The following is a 26,327-nucleotide window of genomic DNA, read 5'->3' as shown; positions in this document are numbered from 1 at the left end:
CTGGACTTTGTCTTCTAAGAGGGCAATCAACATGCAATGGCTGCAGGTAAAGCTGCCTGCAACCTTTGGCAAGATGGCAAACACTGTGCAGGAACCGCAGGTGACTGCAGCTGTTCCCTCCCTCTCCATCTTGAGAACGTGTCGTTGGGGGTGGCTACAGCAGTCCTCCATCATAAAAAGCGCGAAGACAGGACAAATAACTCCCCCCAAAAAAACCTAGGTCTCCCCCAACAAACGTTTGAGACTAGCCCCCCTAAATCTAAAAGATGGATCAAACTGCGAGCGCCGCCAGGCGCGCGCCGCTGCCCTGCTAGCTCTGATAAGCTCCTCCCACAGCTAAGCACCTGCCTCAACAGAAACCCTGCCCCCTCTGACCTTTGCACAGGGAGAGCAGCTAATCAGCCACAAAGAAACACACACACAAGAAAACCCTTTTTGCTCCTTCTTCAGCTGCTGCCCTGCAAGCTCTTCTCTTCTCTTCTCTTCAAGCTCTTCACAAGCGAGCTCTTCCTCTGCCCCGTCCACCTTTGGGCCACACACGACTACTATGGGAAGCTGTTAGGCAGGAGGGGTGGTCATTTGCATGGGCAGCAGCGAGGCTCAATGGCATGATGAGCCCAGTGTGTGTTACCTGAAGCAGCGTTGTGGGCCACGGTGTGTGTTTCAGGTGCCTGACTTGGGAGATGTGCCGGCCCAGGCTCCTATGAACACTGCAGCATTCATCACAAATCAGAACTCCTCTGTTAACTGATGCCCAACATGGGTCTGAAAGAAAAACAGTGGCACATTTAGCATAGGAAGAGAGAGAGGCAAGAGTTTGGTTGCAAAGAAATTCCACTACTGTCCACTTCAGCCACAGGTAGTGCTTGGGTTTCTCAGGTCCAGTTTTTATATTTTAAAAACTACTCTACTTTGTGCATCACCAAACAAGGAAGGAAATCTGGATTTGTACTGAGCTCAGAGAAGGCACCCAGGGATGACTGGCTGACTGACCGAACCCAAAGGGTGCTCATCAATGGTTCCTCTTCATCCTGGAGAAGAGTGACTAGTGGGGTGCCACAGGGTTCTGTCTTGGGCCCGGTCTTATTCAACATCTTTATCAACGACTTGGATGATGGACTCAAGGGCATCCTGATCAAATTTGCAGATGACACCAAACTGGGAGGGGTGGCTAACACCCCAGAGGACAGGATCACACTTCAAAACGACCTTGACAGATTAGAGAACTGGGCAAAAACAAACAAGATGAATTTTAACAGGGAGAAATGTAAAGTATTGCACTTGGGCAAAAACAATGAGAGGCACAAATACAAGATGGGTGACACCTGGCTTGGGAGCAGTACATGTGAAAAGGATCTAGGAGTCTTGGTTGACCACAAACTTGACATGAGCCAACAGTGTGACGCGGCAGCTAAAAAAGCCAATGCAATTCTGGGCTGCATCAATAGGAGTATAGCATCTAGATCAAGGGAAGTAATAGTGCCACTGTATTCTGCTCTTGTCAGACCTCACCTGGAGTACTGTGTCCAGTTCTGGGCACCACAGTTCAAGAAGGACACTGACAAACTGGAACGTGTCCAGAGGAGGGCAACCAAAATGGTCAAAGGCCTGGAAACGATGCCTTATGAGGAACGGCTAAGGGAGCTGGGCATGTTTAGCCTGGAGAAGAGGAGGTTAAGGGGTGATATGATAGCCATGTTCAAATATATAAAAGGATGTCACATAGAGGAGGGAGAAAGGTTGTTTTCTGCTGCTCCAGAGAAGCGGACACGGAGCAATGGATCCAAACTACAAGAAAGAAGATTCCACCTAAACATTAGGAAGAACTTCCTGACAGTAAGAGCTGTTTGACAGTGGAATTTGCTGCCAAGGAGTGTGGTGGAGTCTCCTACTTTGGAGGTCTTTAAGCAGAGGCTTGACAACCATATGTCAGGAGTGCTCTGATGGTGTTTCCTGCTTGGCAGGGGGTTGGACTCGATGGCCCTTGTGGTCTCTTCCAACTCTATGATTCTATGAGCTAAAACAAGCTGCAAAGAACATGCCAGGGTCATGCAAAACAGGAAGCATGACAAGCATCAAGCCAGATTTGGCTTTGAGTCACAAGCCAAGCTGTCTGGTGAAACGGAGCAGAACGGGAAGGTGCCTGGCAAAGCATGAGATCTCTTGAACTGAAGCTGAATAGAAGATCTGTTGCACTACTCTCTTTACTGCAAAGGTGCATCATTATTAGAGAAGTTGTAAGAACAGCAGAGGGAAATTGTCAGTTCTCCCTGAAAGAGCTGAAAAACGCACACAATGAAGAAATGCTTGCATACTTGTTTAAGTGTGGGGGAAGATATGGGGCAAGACTGCTGAAACAGCCAGCCATTCCCATTTCCACATAAATTATTAGGGTCCCCTGTGCATTTCAAGAGCCCGGCAACTCAGCCTCCACCCTAAAAACTACTTACTTACAATGCAGCAAAGTGGAATTGCAAGCTGCAAGAAAGAAGAGCATCTACGCTTAACCTCAGAGCTCTCATTTGGGATTTATGTGCAGTATGCCAGTATACATATTTTGTACTTGATGCTAGGCAGGCTCCCCAACTAGTACAAGTTGGCAACTTACTTACAGAAGGACAACTCATGGGTTTTTGAGTTGGGAGCACAGATTACCAAAGTTGCCTCTGTCTGATCTGGGGGAAGTGACTGCCACAGTTGTGGTGTATGCCCAAGTGCCCTCGGCTGTGTGAACTCAGCCCACAAATGGCAGAGCTGAAGTAGTACTTTCGTGATGGTGCAATGGGGAGGAAGAAATCGTCCAGAGCTGGTACCTTGAATTGTGCCCAGACCACGAGGCAGACCTGAGATTCGCTGTGGCAGGAAGATCCACAACAACAGCCCACGGGGCAACCATTGGTAGCCACACGAGGCTCTGATGTCAGGGGCAATTCTGGCTCGTTCATCCAAGGTACAGGGGAAAGGCTCGGGCCCCTTGTGCCACCACAAGCAGAGCCGGCTGGGTTTCTGAGAACTGGCTGCTGCTTTCTCTTGCCACCTGCAATTAACTCAAGGCAGGACGCGCAATTTCCGCAGCTGGTTTCCTGTTTGGGGCCCAGAATGTCATCTCCATCAAAGGCCCTGGGGGAAGAGGGTGTGTCCCACAAACTGCCCCCAAGCTGGGTGCTGGTGATTTTGGAAAACATAACCACCTGTGGATGGATCAGGCCCAAGGCCTTTCTAGCCTAGCATCCTGCATCCCACGGGGCCGGGGGAAGCCTTTGGGAAGCCCGCCTTGCAAGGACCCGAGCAGAGCCTGCAGGAGGCTAGTGGGGCCCATCCAGCAAAGCCTCTTGTTCCCGGGCGGGCAAGGGAAACCCATGTGCAAAGGGGAGATGGGGGGCCCCTCTTTAAACCCCTCCCTCCCTCTTTCACAGACACCCCAAGCCCAGAGCAGAGAGGTGCCGGGCTCCCCCGACAGCTCCCCCCTCGGCACCTGCTCCTTCCCCCACCCGCTTGCGAGGGGAGGCCCTCTGCACATGCCCAGAGGCCCCCTGCACACCCCCAGACGGGCCTCCCCTCAGCAGGATCGCAGCCCTCCCTTTCCCCGGCGGCCTCTCCCGCGGCAGCCCCGTGACGAGAGACCAGCCTTGGGGTGCCTGGGTCCCTCGGACGCCTGGGTCCTTCGAGCTCCGCGGTGCCCCCCCCCGCCCGTCCGTCGTCCGCCCCTGGTCTCCCGCGGCGCTTACCGGGAGCGCTGCAATCGGCGCACACGTCGCTGCTCCGCAGCCGCTTGGACATGGCCTAGCCGGGCCGGGTGGAGCCGCTCGGGGGGCCGCCGCTCCCGCTAACGGGTCCCTCTCAGCCCCGCCAGTCACGGGGAAGGCGTCCTGCGCGTGCGCGCGCCACCAGCGCACCTCTTCGCGCGAGCCGAGGCATTCGCCAAGCCGCTTGCGCCAAGTGCGCACCTCACCATCGCCGCGCGGAGGGTCCGTGACGAGAGAAGCTGGGGCGGGGCCTCGGGCGGCCATCTTGCCGCCGGGAAGGCGAGGCATGCGGCGACCATATTTGTTGCGGGTAAAGGTGGTCCATTATTAGTGCTACTGTTTTTATAAAATTGACACTCCAGGAAAAATTAGGGAAGAAAATTAATATGATAGACCTCTTAAAAAATCTGAAGGGCTGTCCCATGGAAGATGAAGCAAGCTTGTTTTCTCCTGCTCTGGAGAGTAGGACTCAAACCCATGGCTTCAAGTTACAAGAAAGGAGATTCCGACTAAACATCAGAAAAAACTTTCTGACAGGAAGAGCCATTCAACAGTGGAAGGTCTCCCTCCAGAGGTTGTGGACTCTCCTTCCTTGGAGGTTTTTAAGCTGAGGTTGGATGGCCCTCTGTCATGGATGCTTTAGTTGAGTTTCCTGCATTTTAGGACGTTGGAGTAGATGAGCCTTGGATTCCCTTCCAACTCTACGATTCTATGATTCTGTGATTCAATCCCAAGCCAGAGACCTGCCTCTTCAAACCCTTTGATCCAAGGAAGGGGCAGAGCCTGGAAGGTGATCATCTATAAAGCCCTCATAAAAGCTCACCTGGAGCTCTCCACAGTGCTGCAATTACTGACCTTGCCCCATTGTGAAATCAGTGAAATCAGAATAGGACATACGGTAAGTGGAGGCTAATGGATGACCAAAGGGGACCCATCTTGTCCATCCTTCTATTCTCAGTGGCCAACTAGATATCTATCTATTTGGGATTGTACAGCTCTAGGCAGGCCTAAGCCACCATCCCACCCCAGTCATGTGCTGATAGCAGAGTTAACCAGGGTTCCATCTGCACCCCATGCAAATATTACTTGCCCAATGAGAGCACTTCCTCAATCTGGTGATCCTCTTTTGAGCCCCTCCCTGCTCTGTAGCCCTGCAGCCTCCAAACCAGCGAAGGAGAGGCCAAGTTCCCCTCTGTCCTCTTTGCTGGCACAGCCACAGCCTGTCCAAGAGGCACCTTGGGTGGCTATTTAAGCTGAAGCCCCCTGGCATGTCACTGGCTGTGATGAATGATGTGCCAAGAAAATTTGCTGTTTCCTGCTCCCAGACAGACAAGCGGATGTATCTTGAATGCCAATGAGTCCCCCGTCTGAGGAGGAACTGGGGAGACCAGGCAGCTGCTTTTCAGATTTGTATGTAAAAGCCCCCCCCCCCTTTCCAAGTTTCCCCTGCTGTGCCCGGGCATGCCTTCCCCCTTCATCTATCATTCTAAAACATTTCTGTCTCACTATTCAGCCACACACAGCCCTGCGGCGAAGCAGCTTACAAAAACTAGTAGACGGTTTTTCCCTTAGCTCTGCAATTTAAAATACACAACCCACAAGGAAAAAGAGATTGGGAGGGAGGAGGAAAACAACAAGCTCAGGCAGGTGTTCTTAAAGTCACAGTTCTTCTATGAACCGTTGGGATAGAAGAGATGAACTGCTTCTCCCTTGGAGGTTAATTTTGAAAAACAAAGTGGCAAACTGCCATGGTTCTGCCTTGGACCAGTACACTTCCCATTTGCCTGAATAAAAGTACCCCCCCCCCCAATTTAGGTGGGATTTGGAGCCTCCCAGGAAGCATGGGAGGCCATGGCACCTCTCTCGGGTAGAAATTAAGCCATGGCTGAGCCCACCAGAAGTGGCACCTCAACGCAGCTAGGCTCGCTCTGGGGTCCTGCGTCTGTTCCAGGTCTCATGGCTGAGGCACCGGCTTGGGCTTTCCCTGAGGGAAGCGGGGAACCCAAAACAACCAGCCTTTGGTCAGGCATCTGGGTTGGGCTTTGCTCGTTCTGACTTGGTCAGATCCCACCTGGGATGTCCAGTTCTGGGCGCCACAGTTTAAGACCGGATATTGACAAGCTGGAAGGTGTGCAGAGGAGGGCAGCCAAGATGTTCCAAGGTCTAGTTGGTGGAGTCAGGGATGTTGAGCCTGCAAAGAGGAGACTGCGAGGGGACAGGATGGCCAGACGTACAGGGTATGAGAGCTGTCATCCAGAGGGTGGAGTGAGCTTTTGTTTCTCCTGCTTCGGAGGGTAGGACCCAAACCAGTAGATTTGCTAAGAAAGGAAATTCTTTTTTTTATAGATATTTATTAAGATTTTCAAAGTATTACAAAAAAAGGAAAAAAGAAAAAAAATACAAAATAAAAAAGGTTAAAATCAACTCCATCTTTCCATTACTTATTTTTCATTAGCTTATTTCCCGGACCTCCTCACGCCTCCCTTTTTTGTATTCCAATTCAGTTTGTTGGTTCAGCAAATCCCTACCCTCTTTGTTTATCCTAGTCTTTAATTTTAAAATATTATGACATTAAGTTTTTATCTAAATAATCCATTTTTCATATTCCCTTATATTACAGCTGAAAACCGCTTAATTTCTATCCAACATCATTCTAACATTCATCAATTTTACAATATTTCTGTAGATAGTCTTTAAATTTCTTCCAATCTTCTTCCACCGACTCTTCTCCCTAGTCTCGGATTCTGCCAGTCATTTCCGCCAGTTCCATATAGTCCATCACCTTCATCTGCCATTCTTCCAGAGTGGGTAGCTCTTGTGTCTTCTTGTTGCTGTTGTGGCATACATAAAAAAGTTCTGTCCTTCTTTGGCACCAATTGGCCAACTATGCCCAGGAGAAAGGCCTCTGGTTTCTTCAAGAAGGTATATTTAAATACCTTTTTCATTTCATTATATATCATCTCCCAGAAAGCCTTAATCCTTGGGCACGTCCACCAAAGGTGAAAGAATGTACCTTCAGTTTCTTTACATTTCCAACATTTATCATCGGGCAAGTGATAGATTTTTGCAAGCTTGACTGGGGTCATGTACTACCTGTATACCATTTTCATAATATTCTCTCTTAAGGCATTGCATGCCGTAAACTTCATACCTGTGGTCCATAACTGTTCCCAGTCAGCCATCATTATGTTATGTCCAACATCCTGTGCCCATTTAATCATAGCAGATTTCACCGTTTCATCCTGAGTATTCCATTTCAACAGCAAGTTATACATTCTTGACAAATTCTTAGTTTTGGGTTCTAACAGTTCTGTTTCCAATTTTGATTTTTCCACCTGAAAGCCAATTTTCTTGTCCAACTTGTATGCCTCCATTATCTGATAATAATGAAGCCAGTCTCGCACTTTGTTTTTTAGTTTCTCAAAACTCTGCAATTTCAGTCTATCTCCATCTTGTTCCAAAATTTCCTAATATTTCGGCCGTTTGACCTCCATATTGAGCTTTTTTTGAGCTTTTGCTTCCATCGGTGACAGCCACCTTGGGGTTTTATTTTCCAATAAGTCCTTGTATCTTATCCAAACATTAAACAGTGCTTTCCTGACAATATGATTTTTAAATGCTTTATGTGCTTTGACCTTATCATACCACAGATATGCATGCCATCCAAATACGTTGTTAAAACCTTCTAAATCCAAAATGTCTGTATTTTCAAGAAGTAGCCATTCTTTCAACCAGCAGAAAGCTGCTGATTCATAGTAAAGTTTAAAGTCTGGCAGGGCAAATCCACCCCTTTCCTTTGCATCAGTTAATATCTTAAATTTTATTCTGGGCTTCTTGCCCTGCCAGACAAATCTAGAAATATCTCTCTGCCACTTCTTGAAACAGTCCATCTTGTCCACAATTTGCAATGTTTGAAACAAAAACAACATTCTAGGCAATACATTCATTTTTATTGCAGCAATACGGCCTAGCAGTGAAAGCTTCAAATTTGACCAAATTTCTAAGTCTTTTTTCACTTCCGTCCAACATTTTTCATATTTGTCTTTAAATAAGTTCCCATTTTTTTATAAATATTTTATTAAGTTTTCACAATAAAAAGCATACGTAGACAAAGAAAATACAAAATCACAAAAAACAATACAATACAAAAATACAAACATTAAACACATCAAAGGAAAAATAAAAATAAAATAAAAACACATATAGTAACAAAAAACAAAAATCCCCTCTTTCTTAATTTCTCATCTTCAATTAGCTTATTTTCCCGACTTCCTCACGTCTCCCGTTCTTGTATCCCTTTTTTAAAAAATTAATTCAGCAAATTCATATCCTATTAATTTATCTGTTGTTAGTCCAATCTTCCATTTTACTTTGTTGCTAAAGCCCCTGCGATTCATTTCAATGTCCTTAACATTCATAAATTTTACAGTATTTCTGCAAATAAATTTTAAATTTCTTCCAATCTTCCTCCACCGTCTCCTCTCCCTGGTCTCGGATTCTGCCAGTCATTTCCGCCATCTCCATATAGTCCATTAGTTGCATCTGCCAATCTTCCAAGGTGGGTAGATCTTGTGTCTTCCAATGCTTTGCGATGAGAATTCTTGCTGCTGCTGTAGCATACATTAAAAAAGTTCTATCCTTCTTTAACACCGATTGGTCCACTATGCCCAGGAGGAAGGCCTCTGGTTTCTTCGGGAAAGTATATTTAAATACCTTTTTCAGTTCATTATATATCATTTCCCAGAAGGCCTTGATCCTTGGGCACGTCCACCAAAGGTGAAAGAATGTACCTTCTCTTTACATTTCCAACATTTGTTATCGGGCAAATGATATATTTTTGCAATGACTGGGGTCATGTACCACCTATACATCATTTTCATTATATTCTCTCTTAAGGCATTACATGCCGTAAATTTAATCCCGGTGGTCCACAACTTCTCCCAGTCAGCAAACATGATGTTATGACCTATGTCTTGTGCCCATTTTATCATTGCCGATTTTACAGTTTCTTCCTCAGTATTCCATTTCAGCAGCAGATTATACATTCTCGAAAGTATCTTTACATTGGGTTCTAGCAGTTCTGTTTCCAACTTTGATTTTTCCACCTGGAAACCAATTTTTTTATCCAAGTTATAGACCTCTCTTATTTGAAAATAATGTAGCCAGTCCCGCACCTTCTCCTTAAGCTTGTCATAACTCTGCAATTTCAGTTTGTCACCCTCCTGTTCTAAAATTTCCCAATATTTTGGCCATTTGTCTTCCATGTTAAGTTTTTTCAAGGCTTTCGCCTCCATAGGTGATAGCCACCTTGGAGTTTTATTCTCCAAAAAGTCTTTATACCTTATCCAGACATTAAACAGTGCTTTCCTGACAATATGGTTTTTAAATGCCTTATGCGCTTTTACCTTGCCGTACCAAAGATATGCATGCCACCCAAATACATTATCACTTCCTTCAAGATCCAAAACATCTGTATTTTCCAGAAGTAGCCATTCATTCAGCCAGCAGAAAGCTGCGGCCTCATAATAAAGTTTTAAGTCTGGCAGGGCAAACCCCCCTCTGTCTTTAGCATCAGTAAGAATTTTAAATTTTATTCTGGGCTTTTTGCCCTGCCAGAGAAATCTAGATATGTCTCTTTGCCACCTCTTGAAACAGTCCATCTTATCAATGATTTGCAATGATTGGAATAAAAATAACATTCTAGGCAATACATTCATCTTAATAACAGCAATTCGACCCAGCAAGGAAAGCTTCAAGTTCGTCCAAATTTCCAAGTCTTTTTTCACCTCTGACCAGCATTTTTCATAATTATCTTTAAAAAGATTTACATTCTTAGATGTCATGTTCACCCCCAAGTATTTTACCTTCTTTACTATTGTTAAATCTGTCTCATTCTGAAACCTTTCTCTTTCTATCTGTGTTAAGTTTTTCTCCAAAACCTTGGTTTTCAAGAAAATAAAGACTTTCTGAATCATAAAATATCTGAACAAGAGGTGGAAGGCGCAATTCAAAATATGCAACTGGGTAAATCTCCAGGACCTGATGGACTTACCTCCAAATACTATAGAACTTTGAAAGACTGGCTAATTCAACCTTTGAAGGAGGTTTGTAATGAAATTATGGAAGAGAAAAAGGCACCTGAGACGTGGAAAGAAGCTTATATCACACTTATACCGAAAATTGAGTCTGAGAAGACACAACTTAAGAACTACCGCCCCATATCCCTGCTCAATGTGGATTACAAAATTTTTGCTGATATTTTGGCCAGAAGATTGAAAAAAAGTTTTGGCCGAGATAACACATAAAGACCAGGCTGGCTTTCTCCCTGGAAGGCACTTATTGGACAACACGAGGAATATTATTAATATTCTAGAAAAGTTGCAGCTGAACATCAATACTAAAGCAGTTTTGATTTTTGTAGATGCGGAGAAAGCCTTTGACAACATTTCTTGGAGTTTTATGAAGAAAAATCTTCAGGGGATGGGGGTTGGACAGAATTTTGGAAATGGTATAGGTGCAATATACTCTGAACAAAAAGCCAAATTGATAGTTAACAATATGGTTACTGAAGAGTTTAAAATAGAGAAAGGGACACGACAAGGTTGCCCAATTTTCCCATTGCTTTTTATTTCAGTCCTGGAGGTTCTCTTAAACATGATCAGAAGGGACCAGCTGATTAAGTGTATTCAGGTCGGAGTTAAATAATACAAACTTAAAGCCTTTGCAGATGATCTTGTTATGACATTACAGGAGCCGATGCCTAGTACTAAGAGGGCCTTAGAAGTAATCCAGGAATTTGGTCAAGTGGCAGGTTTTAAACTGAACAAATAAATAAGTTCCCATTTTTAGCTGTCATATTAACCCCCCAGGTATTTCACTTTCTTAACCACTGTCAAGCCTGTCTCATTCTGAAACCTCTCTCTCTCAATCGGTGTTAAATTTTTCTCTAAAACCTTGGTTTTTAACTTATTCAATTTAAATCCTGCCACCTGACCAAATTCTTGAATTAATTATAAAACCCTTTTAGTACTAGATTCTGGCTCCTGTAGCATCAATACTAAGTCATCTGTGAATGCTCTTAATTTGTACTGTTTAGTTCCGACCTGTATACCTTTAACCCGCTGGTCCCTTCTAATCATGTTCAGCAAAACCTCCAGGACCGATATAAAAAGCAATGGGGAAATTGGGCAACCTTGTCTTGTCCCTTTTTCTATCTTAAATTCTTCCGTCACCACATTATTTACAATTAGTTTAGCCTTTTGTTCCGAATAAATTGCACTTATACCGTTTTCAAAACCTTGGCCTACCCCCATCCCCTGTGGATTCTTCTTCATAAAACTCCAAGAGATATTATCAACAGCTTTCTCCGCATCCATAAATATCAAAACTGCTTTAGTATTTATGTTCACTTCTAGTTTTTCCAGAATATCAATTATATTCCTCAAATTGTCAGACAAGTGTCTTCCCGGGAGAAAGCCCGCTCGGTCTTTATGAATCTCCTCCATCAACACTTTTTTCAATCTCTTGGCCAAAATGTCTGCAAAAATTTTGTAATCAACATTAAGTAATGATATGGGGCGGTAGTTCTTAAGCTGAGTCTTTTCAGTCTCTGTTTTCAGTATAAGTGTAATGTACGCCTCTTTCCAGGACTCTGGTGCCCTTTTCCCTTCCAATATTTCATTGCAAACTTCCTTTAAAGGCTGTATTAACCACTCTTTCAAGGATCTATAATATCTAGAAGTCAGCCTATCCGGTCCTGGAAATTTGCCCAATTGCATGTTTTGGATGGCACCTTCTACTTCCTGTTCAGTTATTTTATAATTCAACATTAGTTTACTTTCTTGAGAGATTTTTTGTAATCCATTTGTCTTCAGAAATCGGTCTATGTCCATTTCTTTCTGTGGCCCTTGTGTGTATAGTTGTTTAAAATACCTCTGGAAACAGTTTCTAATCTCAGTTGGGTTGTGTATGTTCTTTCCTTCCACTTCTAAATTTGTGATAGTATTTAATTTTTGTCTTTTTCTTCATTTGCCAGGCCAGCAATTTCCCACATTTATTAGCTGATTCAAATGTTTTTTGTCTTATTTGTTTAATTTTCCATTCTATTTCCTGATTCATCATTTCCATATATTGTACTTGGTATAACTTTATTTCTCTCAAAATCTCCTGCGACTTTGGTTTTACTCTCAATTTCTTCTCACTTTCTTTTATTTTCCCCAAAATTTTATCTTACTTCTCATTTTGGCTTCTCTTCTTTATTGCATTCTGTTGTATCAAGAACCCCGCTTTGCTTGCGTCCCAGATTACTCTTTTTTCCACATTGGTGCTCATATTTATCTCAAAATAATCTCTCAAGGTTTTTTGGGCCTTCTTAAGCACTTCTTCATCTCTAAATAAGGTGTCATTCATCCTCCATCTAAAGGAGCCAGTTGGTGTTGGTTTCATTTCCATCTTAACAGCATTATGGTCGGAGCAGGTTTTTGGGCAGATTTCCACTTTTCTTGTCTTTGGTGCCATTCCTCTAGTTACCCATATTTGGTCGATTCTAGTGCATGTCATCTTGGCTTCAGAAAAGAAAGTTCCCTCTCTTCCCAAGGGATTCTTAAGAAAGGAAATTCTGATCAAACCTCACAAAAAGCTTTCTGATGGCAAGAACCGTTTGGCAGTGGAATGGACGCCCTGGGAAGGTGGTGGACTCTCCTTCACTGGAAGTATTTAAACAGAAGTCAGGTGCCCATCTGTCAAGGATGCCGTAGCTTTGATTCCTGCATGGCAGGGGGCTGGACTAGATGGCCCTCAGGGGTCCCTTCCAATTCCACAGTTCCATGGTTCTATGATACGTCGCCCTCTCCAAACATGGCCGCCTGATCTACGTCGGCGGCAACGGCGCCCTTAGTCACCATGGTGGTCGGAGGGAAGCGCGAGCGAAGCAGAGAGAGACAATACCAGTTGCCTTCTTCCAAGATGGCCGCCGGAGTAGCAGGAGACTGTTGGCCGCCCTCAGACATCATGGCGGGCAGCGCAGGAAGCGTGGGTGTGTCGGGGGGCGGGGCTGACGCTTTTGCCCGCACGCAGCATGGCGCCCGCGGCTTCAAGGGAGCGGACGAGGGAAGGCGGGCGGTTGCCCTGAGCGATCCCCCCTCCCGGCACCGCCTCCGAAGGCCGTCCCGCCCGCGAGGGGAGGGGGCCGCGGTTCTTCTTCCTCCTCCTCCTCCCTCCTCCCGGGGCCTCCTTCCTGGTCCCCACAAGCGGGCGCGGGGCCGAGCGGGGGGCGAGGAAGGAGGAGCAGCGTAGGAGCGGTGGGGTGGGGGGGGAAAGGGGAAAGGTTAGGGGGAGCCCATAAGCGGGGGGCTGACGAGGACCTCCCACAGATTCCGAGAGGGGTGAGGGGCTTCGCTGGGCACCCAAAGAGGGGTGGGGGAGGCAGCCCCGACCGTGGGGGGCGGAGAGGTGCTCCCCAGCCTGCATTGGGGGCAGCGGAGGGCATGACCTGAGAGGAGTGGGCTGCCTGTGTCAAGGCGTTGTGCCCCCTCCGGGCCCTGACGCGGGGGGAGAAGGGGCCCGTCGGCCCAGGATGAGCTCTTCGAGGGACGCCGACAGCAAGTTCCCTTTGCACGGCTTAGTCTGGAATAATGACTTCCAGAAGCTGGAAGAAGCGCTGAAGAACAAGGTAAGAAAGAGGAAGGCGGGCATGTGGCGTTGGAGGGGACACCTGGGCTCTTAAGACTTCCACAGGTGTTTGTGTGGATTCTGAGCAGTTGCACCTGTGGATCACCTTCGTGTCTTTCCTTTCTTCCCAAGAGCTTCAGTAGGATGTGCATGAGAACATCCTCATGACAACCCTGTGAGGGAGGCTAGGCTGAGAGAGGGCCAGTGGCCCCCATTCTCAAGTGCTCCTGCCGCTGTCTTCTCTGGAGCCAGGGCTCGCTCTGTTGGCTCAGGGCTGGAGGGGCTCAAGAGGGGTTGATGGACACATTCATCATGGCAGGGGGTGTACCCATGTTTTCAGTAGAGCAAAGCTTTTAGGGTGGTGGAGAACGGGGGTCCTACAGTGGACTCCTCCATATCCTAATTCATTCTTCTCTAACCTGGTGCCCTCCATCCCTTTTGGACTACCACTTGCCGGTTGGGGATGATGGGAGTTGTCCAAAACATCTGGTGGGCACCAGGTTGGTGAAGGCTGTCCTGGTTATTTCTGGGCTTGCAGGTTTTCTAAAAGCCTTAAAGCAATTACATACTATTTTTAGGTACTGCTGGCTGTTTCCTTTTTTAAAAAAAATGTGGAGTTACGGGAAAGAGAAACCAGATTTGTCAGGCCAACCTGAGATCTGTGAAAAAGCAGGAGCAATTAAAAACCTGCACAAAGTATGCTTTATTCTCAGGCTGTGCTGCTGAGGGCTCCCTAAATGAGTGGGAGGGGGAATGAATCTGATTTGGAAGAGTTAATCCCTGTGATATGCAAAATAAGAGCAGAGAGGCCATATGGAATCTCTGCCTCTGTTCAGGCCTATAGGTAGATATATAAAAGGAAAAGGGATGAGAGAAGCCATCAGCAGCTAAAGCTTCATAGGAAAGAATGAGTTATGAGAAGGGGCAAAGGAAGTAGTAGGGGTCCCTTCATTTGGCAGACACAAAAGAACACAGAAATGGCCAATATTTGAGCTTGCAGCCCACCATGCCACTGGTAGAATCCTGCCCACTCTAGCAAATGGTTTCAAAATGAGAGAGTGGAAATGGCAGTTGCAACCCTTCTAGGAAGCTCTAAGGCACCATCTCGGCTTGCTCAGGTGATCTACACGCCAGGTCAGTGTCCTGGTCAACTGAGCTTGTGCTTCAGAACCTGTTATGAATTTTTCTGCAGTGCAATGATGCGTTTGATGTCTAGGGCTCTGTAGCTGATACATTGAGGCAAAAGGGGTTTTCTAAAGGGAGCATCTTCCTTGTTTTTCTCTTTCACTTGGGCATCACAGCAGGAAGTGTGTTTTTCTGCATTTCCTCTAAGGAGCATCCATCCCCTATGAGAGAGGCTGGGCTGAGTGACTGTTCCAAGGTCACCTGGTGAGCATCATGATGGGGGGATTTGAACCCAGAGCTCTCTGGTTATGTTCCCCCTGCTCCATCTTTGCCACCCGTTCTTTTCTTGCTATGCTGGCTGTTCTCCAAAGCAACTGTACAACAGCCTGGTTTTCTTAAGACCAGCTGGCTTCGAACTGAAGCTTACAGTGGTCCACAAACAGTGTTGTTGGTGTCTGGGAAATGTTGGAAACTGTCCAAGTGGGGCCAAGAAGCAAGGCCACTAGGAGGATGAGCATGCTTGCTAGCCTAGATGGAAGAAGACCACAAGGAAACCTGGGACTTTGCTAAGCTGAACCACTCTTTACTGTTGTTGGTAAAGCAGAGAATTGCTCTTCTCCACCCCTCCAAAAATCTGATTTCTTTTTGGAGAAGTTGGTCAACTTGTTCACTTCCTTCTCTGCCCAGTCAGAAGGAGTGATTTGTGTGCAGTGTTAGGCAAGTTCTGAAGGCAGGGGGAGCTTCCCGCAGGCTTAGAGCTGAGTTGGGAATTTGCGGACTGCTGTGTTCAGATAGACCAACCTGCCCCATAACCCCTTAGGCCCATAATGCTAAACTTGGTTTTAAATGTATCTGTTATCGCAGTTGTGGTTATTAAGTGTCTCCGTACACACACATACACCCAAAACCTCAGGCCCCTTCCCCAAGGAACTTGCAACTTGCAATTGGCAGCAGGTGCCAATTGTCACTTAGAGGTCCTGGTGTATAGCTGAAATTCTGAATGGTAAGGAAAATATCACATACGGTCTTTCCTTCTTACAAGGACTAGCAGTTCTTTTACTGTGGAACTAAATTTCACTAAATTAATCCCATGAAAGTGTGCATAGGGATTGTGCCTGAACCTGTGATTTAAAGAAGATTTGTTTATCAGTTAAGCTTAAATAATCTACATATGGCCAGAACCGAACTCAGGATCCTTTGATATCTTCCCTGCAGCCTTATGCATCTTCACACAGAAGTTAGCCCATCTGCAGTCAGCAGACATACAATTTTATTGCTGGTGAGGTTTTGGTAATCTGCAGATAGGTTGGATCTTAATTGCTAAATCATCCGAAATGCGGGACATTGGCCAGTGAAAAACCTGGTTATCTGTTGTTGGGCCTAACTTTACAACTTCAGTGTAACTTGTGTGTTTGTGTATGTTGGCCCACGTGGCCCTAAACTCACTATTGCCAACCTAGTGTCTCCAGAAAATTCAGACTACGGCTCCCATCAGCCTCAACCAGCACAAACTGATGTGTGGTGTGTTGGGAATATGGCTGGCTGGGACCGCTCTGGAGGGCATCAGGTTGGGGAAAGCTGCCCTAAGCAGTGCTGTGTACAGCACTGATTGCACAATAGAACTCCCACCAGCAGTACTGAAAATGATCATGACCTTTCCTCTTTGGCTCACTGTTGATTTTTACTTTTCCCCCTTAGTTATAGATGCTCTTCTGTTTCAGATTTCTAAAGCTAGTAGTGAAAGACCTAGGTAAGGCGCAAGTGTGTGTCGCTGTTTGCATGCTAGTGGCTCTTTCTCTGCCTTGTGTGGTTTGCATTTTGTAGTGGTCTGTCAAGAGCGCTCATTGTCGTGTGTGTGTGTGTGACCGTGTCCGTCCCCCAAGTGGGGGTCCAATCCCAGTGACCATCTGTTTCCATAACATCACCAGTCATTTTACAAAGTTTGCTTTGTAAAGGTTATTGCCTGGTATATGCATCAGCAGGCATTTTGCCATAGCATCCTCTCGTAGCTGAATAGGATGACAGCAATTCCTGGTACAGAAAATCAGAGGCCAGATTCTTCTTTTAGGGGGGGGCAAAAGCTTCTTTTCAGCTTTCGGGGGGGGGACAAGAGGGGGAATAACACAGTGGGAGGACATAGACTTTGTACACAGAAGTCCCTCTCAGTCCCAGGCCTCTTAGGACATTCACAGAAGAATGTGAGTGTCTCCATTTGCAAGTGCTGGAGAGAAGATGGCTTCACCCTATTGGGCCAACACTTGTGCAGGAAGGCCTCATCCTGCAGGATACTCAGTGGGAGAGGATCCTGCAGTGTTCTTCAGCCTTGGGTCCCCAGATGTTGTTGGACCGCAACTCCTACCATCCCTGACCATAGGCTAAGCTGGCTGCGGATGGTGGGTTTTGTCATTCAACAGCATATGGGGACCCAAGGTTGAAGAACGCTGCTTACCTGTGGGTTGTTGGATTCCCACCTCCCAGCTGGCATAGCCAATCCATGGTCAGGGATGATAGGAGTTGGAGCCCAGCAACAGATTCCTCACCCCTCCTGTAGGAGAAATCTGGGCTGGTGAAGAGGGGAGGCACGACGGTGAGATAAAGTCCCAGCAGACTAGGCTTCCCCGTTGGCTCCCAAAGCCCACTCACAAAGAGCTGGGAAATTGTAAGAGCCTGGAGGAACTTGCTGACACAGTTCTTGTGGAGCTCCAGTTTGAAAAAGAAAGGAGGAACCTCTTCCCACAAGTGCTTTCGTGATTATTGCAGGGGAGATCCTAGCTCAGGGGTTGAACTCTGCCCACCAAATGCCCCAGGTTCAGTGCTCAGCATCTCTAGCCAAATGATCTCACATAGGAAGGCCAGTTGCCATCTGGGAGAGCTGCCACCACTCTTGGGTAGACCAGCCTTCCCCAGCCTGTCACTACCCAGATGCCTCCTGCCATTCTTGCTGTGGCTGATGGGAATTGCAGTCCAAAATGGCCCTAAGGCAGAGGGGAGTTGTATCCAGAATATCTGGAGAGCACAAGTTTGGGGAAAGTAAACAATATTGTGTTAAAGGGACCAATGATCTGACTCAGTATAAGATTGCTGCTTGAGTTGGATGCTGGTGGAACCTACCAAGAGAAAAATGTTTTATGCTTAATTGCAAAACATTGAAGGAAGCAAAATCTGTCTGTTTCACAGACCGCTGGTGGGGTGCCCCACATGAGCTGCAGTTTGAGACCAGAAATTCTTCCTTGTCTCTTCATAATTTCATTGCATAGGGTGTTTTACTTATCTCTATATAAAGGATGATCAGTTTGATTTCTCTTGGGATTGCTGTCTCATTTTAAGCTTGCCTGCCTATGTGTCCTTATAAGCAACACCAACAGCATTGAAGCTGTCAGCATAGACTCCATGAAGCATTGTCAGCTTTCATATTTAGCTCTGTACATCCTTGATGACTTGTGTTGACTATAGCAGAGGCCTTAGAAGAGGTCTGCCTATTGGCTTTTTAGCAGGATGTGGACCAGCGGGATCCTCGTGGCCGGACCTCATTGCATCTTGCTGTTTCTTTGGGATACATCGAGTCTGTCAGAGTCCTCCTGCGGCATAAAGCAGATGTCACCAAAGAAAATGCACAGGGATGGACAGGTAAGGGGTTGCAGCAAGGCATGTTTGCAGCAAAAGGGAGGAGAACAGAGGAAGAACTTCAGGCAGGGCCTAGACCAGTGTTGGGCAGAAGGTAAAGTTAGTCAATCGCTCATTGATTTGGTGCTTCAAGGAACCACCGACTTGGATTCCTGGGCAAGGAATTCCAATTCCCACTTGTTTAAATAGGTCACCAACAACACAGTTCCCACCACCCTTTAAATTAGACTTTTGAAACAAAGAAAGCTTGGGTTAAGCAGGCGTGAACTTTTGTAGGACAGGTTTATGAGCTCCAGTTCAGTTCTGGTACTGAAAACAGCTCAGAGGCACTCTGCTCTTTCATTCTAGTGTTACGTCTTTTGCACGTGACTCTGTTTGATAAATTTGGGGACTCCAGTAACAAAAGGAAAAGTAGATCTGACCAGGCTAAAGCATGTCTATTCTAAGCCTAGATGTTTCTATGCTTTCAGCAGAAGGTGTAGGCAGGCCCTGGAGCTTCTGAGGATGGCTGTCCAGGGAGCTAAGAAAGTTCCAGAAAAGCAGATGTGAAAGTTCATGTTCTTGTTTAAACTGGCTCACTAGTTGCCAAGTATCCAGCATGACGTGAATCCCTTTCCCTCTCTCTTAGCCTCCCTCTGTTTGTCTTTTTTCCAGTCTTGCATGAAGCTGTCAGCACAGGGGATCCCGAGATGGTCCACATGATCCTGCAACATAGGGATTACCACCAGGCGTCCACCACTCTTGGTGGGGTCCCAGAATTGCTCCAAAAAATTAATGAGGTAAATAGAGAGGCATGAATGATGCCTATTTAGCTTGCCAGTTCTTTTTAATTCCATAACCTTCATTTTAAAAGCCATAGATAGGCCTCAGCTCAGTTATAGACGAGAAATGTAAAATTTCTGAGAAAACTCTGGGGGGAAGCTACCCATTCTTTAGTTGAGGATGCTCGCAATAAGTGCATGCAGGGTTGCAACCTCGATGGTATGAGTGTTTTAGATTGCTACTTAATACAGATGACTGGGAGATTGACTTCTGAGTTGTTGTTGTTTAGTCATTTAGTCGTGTCCGACTCTTCGTGACCCCATGGACCAGACTACGCCAGGCACTCCTGTCTTCCACTGCCTCCCTCAGCTTGGTCAGACTCAAGAACACTGTCCAACCATCTCGTCCTCTGTCGTCCCCTTCTCCTTGTGCCCTCCATCTTTCCCAACATCAGGGTCTTTTCCAGGGAGTCTTCGCTTCTCGTGAGGTGGCCAAAGTATTGGAGCCTCAGCTTCACGATCTGTCCATCCAGTGAGCACTCAGAGCTGATTTCTTTAAGAATGGATAGGTTTGATCTTCTTGCAGTCCATGGGACTCTCAAGAGTCTCCTCCAGCACCAGAATTCAAAAGCATCAATTATTTGGCGATCAGCCTTTTTTATGGTACAGCTCTCACTTCCATACATCACTACGGGGGAAACCATAGCTTTTACTATACGAGCCTTTGTTGGCAAGGTGATATCTGTGCTTTTTAAGATGCTGTCTAGGTTTATCATCGCTTTTCTCCCAAGAAACAGGCATCTTTTAATTTCGTGACTGCTGTCACCATCTGCAGTGATCATGGATCCCAAGAAAGTAAAATCTCTCACTGCCTCCATTTCTTCCCCTTCTATTTGCCAGGAGGTGATCGGCCTAGTGGCCATGATCTTTGTTTTTTTGATGTTGAGCTTCAACCCATATTTTGCGCTCTCCTCTTTTACCCTCATTAAAAGGTTCTTTAATTCCTCCTCACTTTCTGCCATCAAGGTTGTGTCATCTGCATATCTGAGGTTGTTGATATTTCTTCTGGCAATCTTAATTCCGGTTTGGGATTCATCCAGCCCAGCCTTTCGCATGATGAATTCTGCATATAAGTTAAATAAGCAGGGAGACAGTATACAGCCTTGTCGTACTACTTTCCCAATTTTGAACCAATCAGTTGTTCCATATCCAGTTCTAACTATAGCTTCTTGTCCCACATAGAGATTTCTCAGGAGACAGATGAGGTGATCAGGCACTCCAATTTCATTAAGAACTTGCCATAGTTTGCTGTGGTCGACACAGTCAAAGGCTTTTGCATAGTCAATGAAGCAGAAGTAGATGTCTTTCTGGAACTCTCTAGCTTTCTCCATAATCCAGCGCATGTTTGCAATTTGGTCTCTGGTTCTTCTGCCTGCCCCTTCAAAATCCAGCTTGCACTTCTGGGAGTTCTCGGTCCACATACTAGAATCATAGAATCAGAATCATAGAGTTGGAATAGACCACAAGGGCCATCGAGTCCAACCCCCTGCCAAGCAGGAAACACCATCAGAGCACTCCTGACATATGGTTGTCAAGCCTCTGCTTAAAGACCTCCAAAGAAGGAGACTCCACCACACTCCTTGGCAGCAAATTCCACTGTCGAGCAGCTCTTACTGTCGGGAAGTTCTTCCTAATGTTTAACATAGATTTAGTTAACACCATCAACATCCCCCCCCAGCCCCGCACCCCCACAGAAATCCCAACCCCAACACCAGTCCAGACGACCTCAACCATCCCCATACTCCATACTAAGAAAAAACAACTCCTCCAACCTTAATAACACAACCCACAATCAGGCTAAAATCTGATACCCAACCAGCACTATGGTGGCACCAGAGCGTACCAGCACCCACATCCTCACACCAACACACCAACAATGTTGCTCATAAGATTGGCAACATTGCTTATGAACCTTATACCTGACAGCGATGTTACAAAGTCACTTCACACTGTCTCGCTGATCACCCCCTATCGCAAACAACAGGGGGGATGGCCTGTCCTTGAACATGGCCTTCCACACCAGCTGAAACCTAGGACCAACTGGCTAAATGCCAGATGGCCCAAAATACCCCAAACACCTATATGACTACATATAGGAAACTCCCTACAACTTACCCCCTACTCTTTAACCCAAATCTCACTCTAATCCCACTAGCCCCCACCCACCACACCCTAGGTCAGCACAACCCCGCTGGTACTTTATTTTTTTATAATATTTTTTATTGCATTTTTTCCAGATAGAATTACACAGTCAGATATACATAGAAACAAGAACAACAAGAAAAGAAAAGAAGAAAAGATAAATTATTTCAAAGCTTTTTTCCCACTGGTACTTTAAACAACACGAAGAGAGAGATACAAGACAACCCAAACGGGTTGGCAGGGAATCGCCCCACATAATAGATAAGCAAGATGGCTAACCTAAAAGCAATTGCATTAAATGTGAGGGGGCTGGGAAACCCCATCAAAAGGAAACGCATCACCTCATACATAAACACCATGAAACCACATATCACCTTCCTACAAGAAATACACAACCCACCCAAAGGCAGCAAACTCCTGAGCGACCCCCGCTTCAGTCAACAGTGGGTCGCATGAGGCTCAGGGAAAGCTCGTGGTGTAGCCATAATACTCAGTAGAGACCTGAACTTCACTGCCACAACAGTCCTCAAGGGCAAAAAAGGCAGATTCATTTTCGCTAAAGGGACACTAGATGGCAAAATCAAACTGACAATCGGCTCCATATATGCCCCAAACACGAAACAATTAGAATTCTTCCAGAAGACACTAAACAAATTCCTCTTCTTCTCTGAAGGGGAAGCAATCCTAGGAGGGGACCTCAATCTAAATATGAAAGGTATATCCCTGAAAGATATCCACCCTACAACCCCATGGGCAACCTTCCTCCGAAGGAAACCCCCAACAACTAGGAACCCTTACAAGTTACTAAAAATGCTAAAAAACGGGTCTCTACGACATTTGGGGTGAGCAAAACCCGGGAGACATCAGCCATACATTCCAATCGGGACGCCATGATACAGTGTCCAGACTGGACAGCATTCTGCTCACACAGGGTCTGATCCCCTCAGTGGAATCAACAAACATAGGTAACATTAAAATCACAGATCACACCCCAGTAGAAGTCATTGTTATAATAGGAGAAGGAACACAAACCACCCCATCATGGTCCTTCAGTCCCATCCTAACTACAAACAAACAAATTAGAGAGCGTCTCACAAAAACCCTCCAAAACTACTTCAAGGAAAACGATGTAAACAATATAACAACCCCCCTCCTACGGGACGCAATGAAAGCGGTCACCAGAGGAGCTTGCATAAAAGAGAAAACATTCCTTAAAAAACAAACCTCCTCAAAAAATTAGCAAAACAGAACAAGACATCACAGCCCTCTCAGCACGCTACAAACAAACAGGATCTAAAAAACTCCTCAAACTTATAGAACAAAAAAGGAGAGAACTAGACTCCCTAGAAATTAACAAAACAATGATCAACATTCTATACTCTAAACAACGTTTCTACGAATATGGAGGGAAAAACTCCAGATTACTAGCAAATAGATGTAGGAAAAAAGCACTCAAAACAAGAATACACTGCATCACCAAAAAAGACAGCAACATAACATTCTCCCCCAAAGAAATAACCTCAGAATTTGCAGAATTCTACTCCAACCTATACACCTCCCATAACCCACCAGAGAAGGAAATCAGAAAATTTCTAGCAGGACTGTCCATGCCTACCCTAACTGATGAGGAACAGGAATTCATGGACAGCCCTATCACCCCAGAGGAAATAGATGCGGTCCTCAAAAACCTGAAACCACACAAAGCCCCAGGCCCAGACGGCTTCACAGCAGAATTCTATAGGAAATTCAAAGAACCCTTGATGCCCTACATGACCCGCCTATTCAACAACATCATAAAAGGGGGCCCCATCCCCAAAACCTGGACCCACTCCAAAATAGTCTCCATCCCAAAACCACTAAAAGACAGCCTCAAAGTAGAATCATACCGCCCAATCTCATTAATAAACCAAGACTACAAAATATTCACATCAATCTTTGCCAACCACCTAAAAATCTTCCTACACAAGTTAATAGCCCCAGACCAGACTGGCTTTGTCCCTGGCCGCAATATAACAGACCCCATCAGGAAACTACTGAACCTGATCGAACACAGCAAGGCAACCAAACTCCCATTGACAATTATGTCCCTAGACATCCTCAAAGCCTTTGATTGCTTAGAGTGGAAATACATATTAGCAGTACTAACTAACATGAAATTTGGCCCCAACTTCCTACAAATCCTCAAACAAATATACTCCCAAGCCTCAGCAAAATGCAGAACTAACAATATGGATTCTAACACTATAGCTATCCAAAAAGGCACGAAACCAGGATGCCCACTGTCTCCCTTCTTGTTTATCCTGGCCCTGGAACCCTTAGCAATCCGCATCCGAGCAGCCACAGACATCAAGGGAGTGGAAATAAAAGGCAGAACCTATAAATTAGGGCTCTTTGCAGATGACTTAATGGTCACAACACCAGACCCCATAAGCACAGCAACCTCCCTAATCAGAGAACTCAACACATTTGCAATGGTGGCGGGCCTACAGGTAAATTTTACAAAGTCAGAAGCTATGTGCTTCAACACCCCTCCTCACACCCAAAAAGAACTCACGAAGGTCACCAAAATAAAACTTTGCCATACCAAGTTCAGATACCTAGGGGTACAAATAACCAAAAACCTCAATAAATTGTACCTCCACAACTACAAGCCCCTGTGGCGACAAATTAACAAAGACCTAAAGAGATGGAATAACATGAATTTCACTCTCTCAGACAAAATAGCCATGATCAAAATGATCACACCCCCAAAACTAACCTACCTATTCCAAACCCTCCCAATCTGGATCCCCTCAACCCAACTTCGCAGTTGGCAGAGAAAACTACACTCTTTCATCTTCTCACATAAAAAACCAAGAATAAGCCTCAAATACCTGCACCTCCCCACCTCAGAAGGGGAATCCCCAACATAGAAGCATATTACAATACCAACCAAATACGCCATATAATCCCATATATACTAGAAGATGCAGCACAAAAACCTCCATATAAAAACCTGGCAAACCAAAGGCTTATATCGCCTAACAGACTTTTATAAAAATAACAAACCCTTGTCAACACAAGAAATACAAGACAAACTAGAAGACACCCAAATGCTCTGGTTAACACAACACCAACTACATGCCCTCTTAAACAACCCAACAGTAAAAGCAGCAGCAACTAGGCCCCTGACAACCTTCGAAAACCTCCTCCTAACAACAAAGGGAAACGGTAAAGGGACGGTATCCGCAATATACAAAATACTACTCCAAAATCCCGCAAACCCCCTAGACGCAATCAAAAAACAATGACATAGGCTATGAAATTAACCCCACTCAATGGACCAGAATGTGGTCTAAACCCCCCTTTAAATCCATATCAACGAAAAGAAAAGAACTCACTCTGAAACTCACCTACAGGTGGTACCTAACACCAAGGAAACGAGCGCTAATACACCCAGGAACCTCACCAAAATGCTGGAGAGGATGCACCTCCACAGGCACATACCTCCACATGTGGTGGGAGTGTCCCAAAATCCAACTATTCTGGACAACAGCCATACAAGAAATATGTAAAATAACTAAGCAAGTAATAGACACCACCCCAGAATTGGCCCTACTAAACATCTTCCAAGACAACAATGCCCATTTACACCACAAAGAACTCATAACCCACCTACTTTCAGCAGCCAGAAACACCATAACCAGACACTGGAGAGACCTGTCAGGAGTAAACATGGACCAATGGTACCAAATAGTATGGGAAACAGCCCTACTAGAAAAATTAACTAATAAACTGAAACTGACACGGGGACAAACAGAAGAAGACGCCGGTATGGCTCCCCTTTATCACATACACAGCCCAACAGGGCAATGACAATAATCCGCCAACAGCATACAAATCAATATGGCTAACCTGATCCAAAACACCCACCCACCTGACTCACACACGAAAACTATGGCGGCCAAGAGGGCCAAAATGGAGCCCGGCACACTTTCGCTGCATCTGCAGGCTGCCTGTGCCGATCGAAAACGTCCTCCTGCCTCTTTGGCCGGTTTAGCAGAGTGAACACAGCGGTCAGAAGCAATTGCAGAGTGTGGGTAATAAATCAAGACACACGCAGACTGTGCTCTTATCTCCAACAGTCTTTAATCGTGTAGCATAACATCGTAAATTCCGCTTCAAACACCCGGTGACAACGCACACATCTTTCCTCCTCCTCCGAACAGAACAGAAAGAGAACTAACACACGGTAAGATTCCCGTATGTGAACTTAGCCACACCTCATGATGTGAGATGTCATTCAGAACGTCACTCAGAACTGTTAACCCTGTAAGTTCTGAAACCCTTCACACCCCCTCTCGTCTCGCATCCTGAGGGAGACTGTGAACACCCATTTACAAACCTCTTTGAGTTCAACTCACCTCCCATTGCCTTTTGCCTCCCTCTGGCATCTGTCCCAGGCAACTGTTGAACCCCTTCAGACCTCCCAGAATCGCACTGTGCGAAACCAACCCACGCACTGGTCACCTGAAACCTCTCAGGTGGAACCCCCTTTGTGGCGTGTGTTGACCGTCTGAGCACAAACTCAGGTGCTCCTCCTGACCCACTGGGGTCAGCAAGCGTGTCCTCTACATCAGAAGACTCCCCCTCTGACTTGCTGCGTCTTTGGGCCTTCTGCACTTTGCTAACAGGAGACGAAGGCTCACTCTTGGGCTCTCTTTTAACCACCTGTGGAGAAACCCAACCCTGTTCTTGACCCTCATCAGAGACTTGGTCCTCAGCAACAGGCTCCGCCTCTGCCTCCCCTTCCTCAGAATCAGACAGACACTCTGAGAGAACGTCAGGACCCTCATTGAATCTTGACCAACCATCCTGCTCACAGAACTCAGCATGTTTACTGATCAGAAGCTTGGTCTGATCACCTTCTGGATATGCAAACTTCCACCCCTTTGTCGCAGGTTCATACCCACAGAAGATCATTTTCTGGTACCTCGGACCACCTTCCTTCCGTTGAGCCGTTGGTATAGGCACCCAAGCTCTGGAACCAAACACACGGAAGAAATGCACCTGTGGCTTTTTCCGTTGCAACAGGAAAAACGGTGCGTCACCTATAACTGGGTTATAGGACCTATTAATCGTAAAGCTGGCAATTTTCCAAGCTTCACTCCAAAAGCTCTGAGGCAACCCAGAGTCACACAGTAGAACCCTGACAGCTTCA

General features: G+C 45.9%; 2 protein-coding genes across 10 annotated transcripts in view; one reads left to right on the top strand and one right to left on the bottom strand.

Moving 5' to 3' along the window:
* The window catches only part of GIT2 (GIT ArfGAP 2), a 42,299-nt gene extending 38,421 nt beyond the window's left edge, over positions 1 to 3,878 (bottom strand). For all 5 annotated transcript variants that reach the window (XM_081168519.1, XM_081168522.1, XM_081168521.1 and 2 more), the window contains exons 1-2: positions 3,729 to 3,878; positions 632 to 765 (exon numbers count right to left, since the gene is read on the bottom strand). In XM_081168519.1, the coding sequence (XP_081024645.1) occupies positions 632 to 765; positions 3,729 to 3,780 (186 nt within the window). In that variant the 5' untranslated portion in view covers positions 3,781 to 3,878. The remainder of the gene's footprint in view (positions 1 to 631; positions 766 to 3,728) is intronic.
* Positions 3,879 to 13,108: 9,230 nt separating this feature from the next.
* The window catches only part of ANKRD13A (ankyrin repeat domain 13A), a 40,538-nt gene continuing 27,319 nt past the window's right edge, over positions 13,109 to 26,327 (top strand). Inside the window, exons 1-3 of one of the 5 annotated variants that reach the window (XM_081168531.1) lie at positions 13,109 to 13,416; positions 18,035 to 18,167; positions 18,819 to 18,943. In XM_081168531.1, coding sequence (XP_081024657.1) covers positions 13,321 to 13,416; positions 18,035 to 18,167; positions 18,819 to 18,943 — 354 coding nt within the window. In that variant the 5' untranslated portion in view covers positions 13,109 to 13,320. Of the gene's footprint in view, positions 13,417 to 18,031; positions 18,168 to 18,818; positions 18,944 to 26,327 lie in introns of all 5 variants that reach the window. The other 4 variants (XM_081168534.1, XM_081168532.1, XM_081168535.1 and 1 more) reach the window with 4 other exon arrangements.

This window comes from Podarcis bocagei, assembly GCF_964188305.1.
Source record: "Podarcis bocagei genome assembly, chromosome: 13".
Lineage (NCBI taxonomy): Eukaryota > Metazoa > Chordata > Lepidosauria > Squamata > Lacertidae > Podarcis > Podarcis bocagei.
The sequence above is the reverse complement of the archived record's forward strand: the minus strand, read 5'-3'. Positions and strand labels throughout refer to the sequence as shown.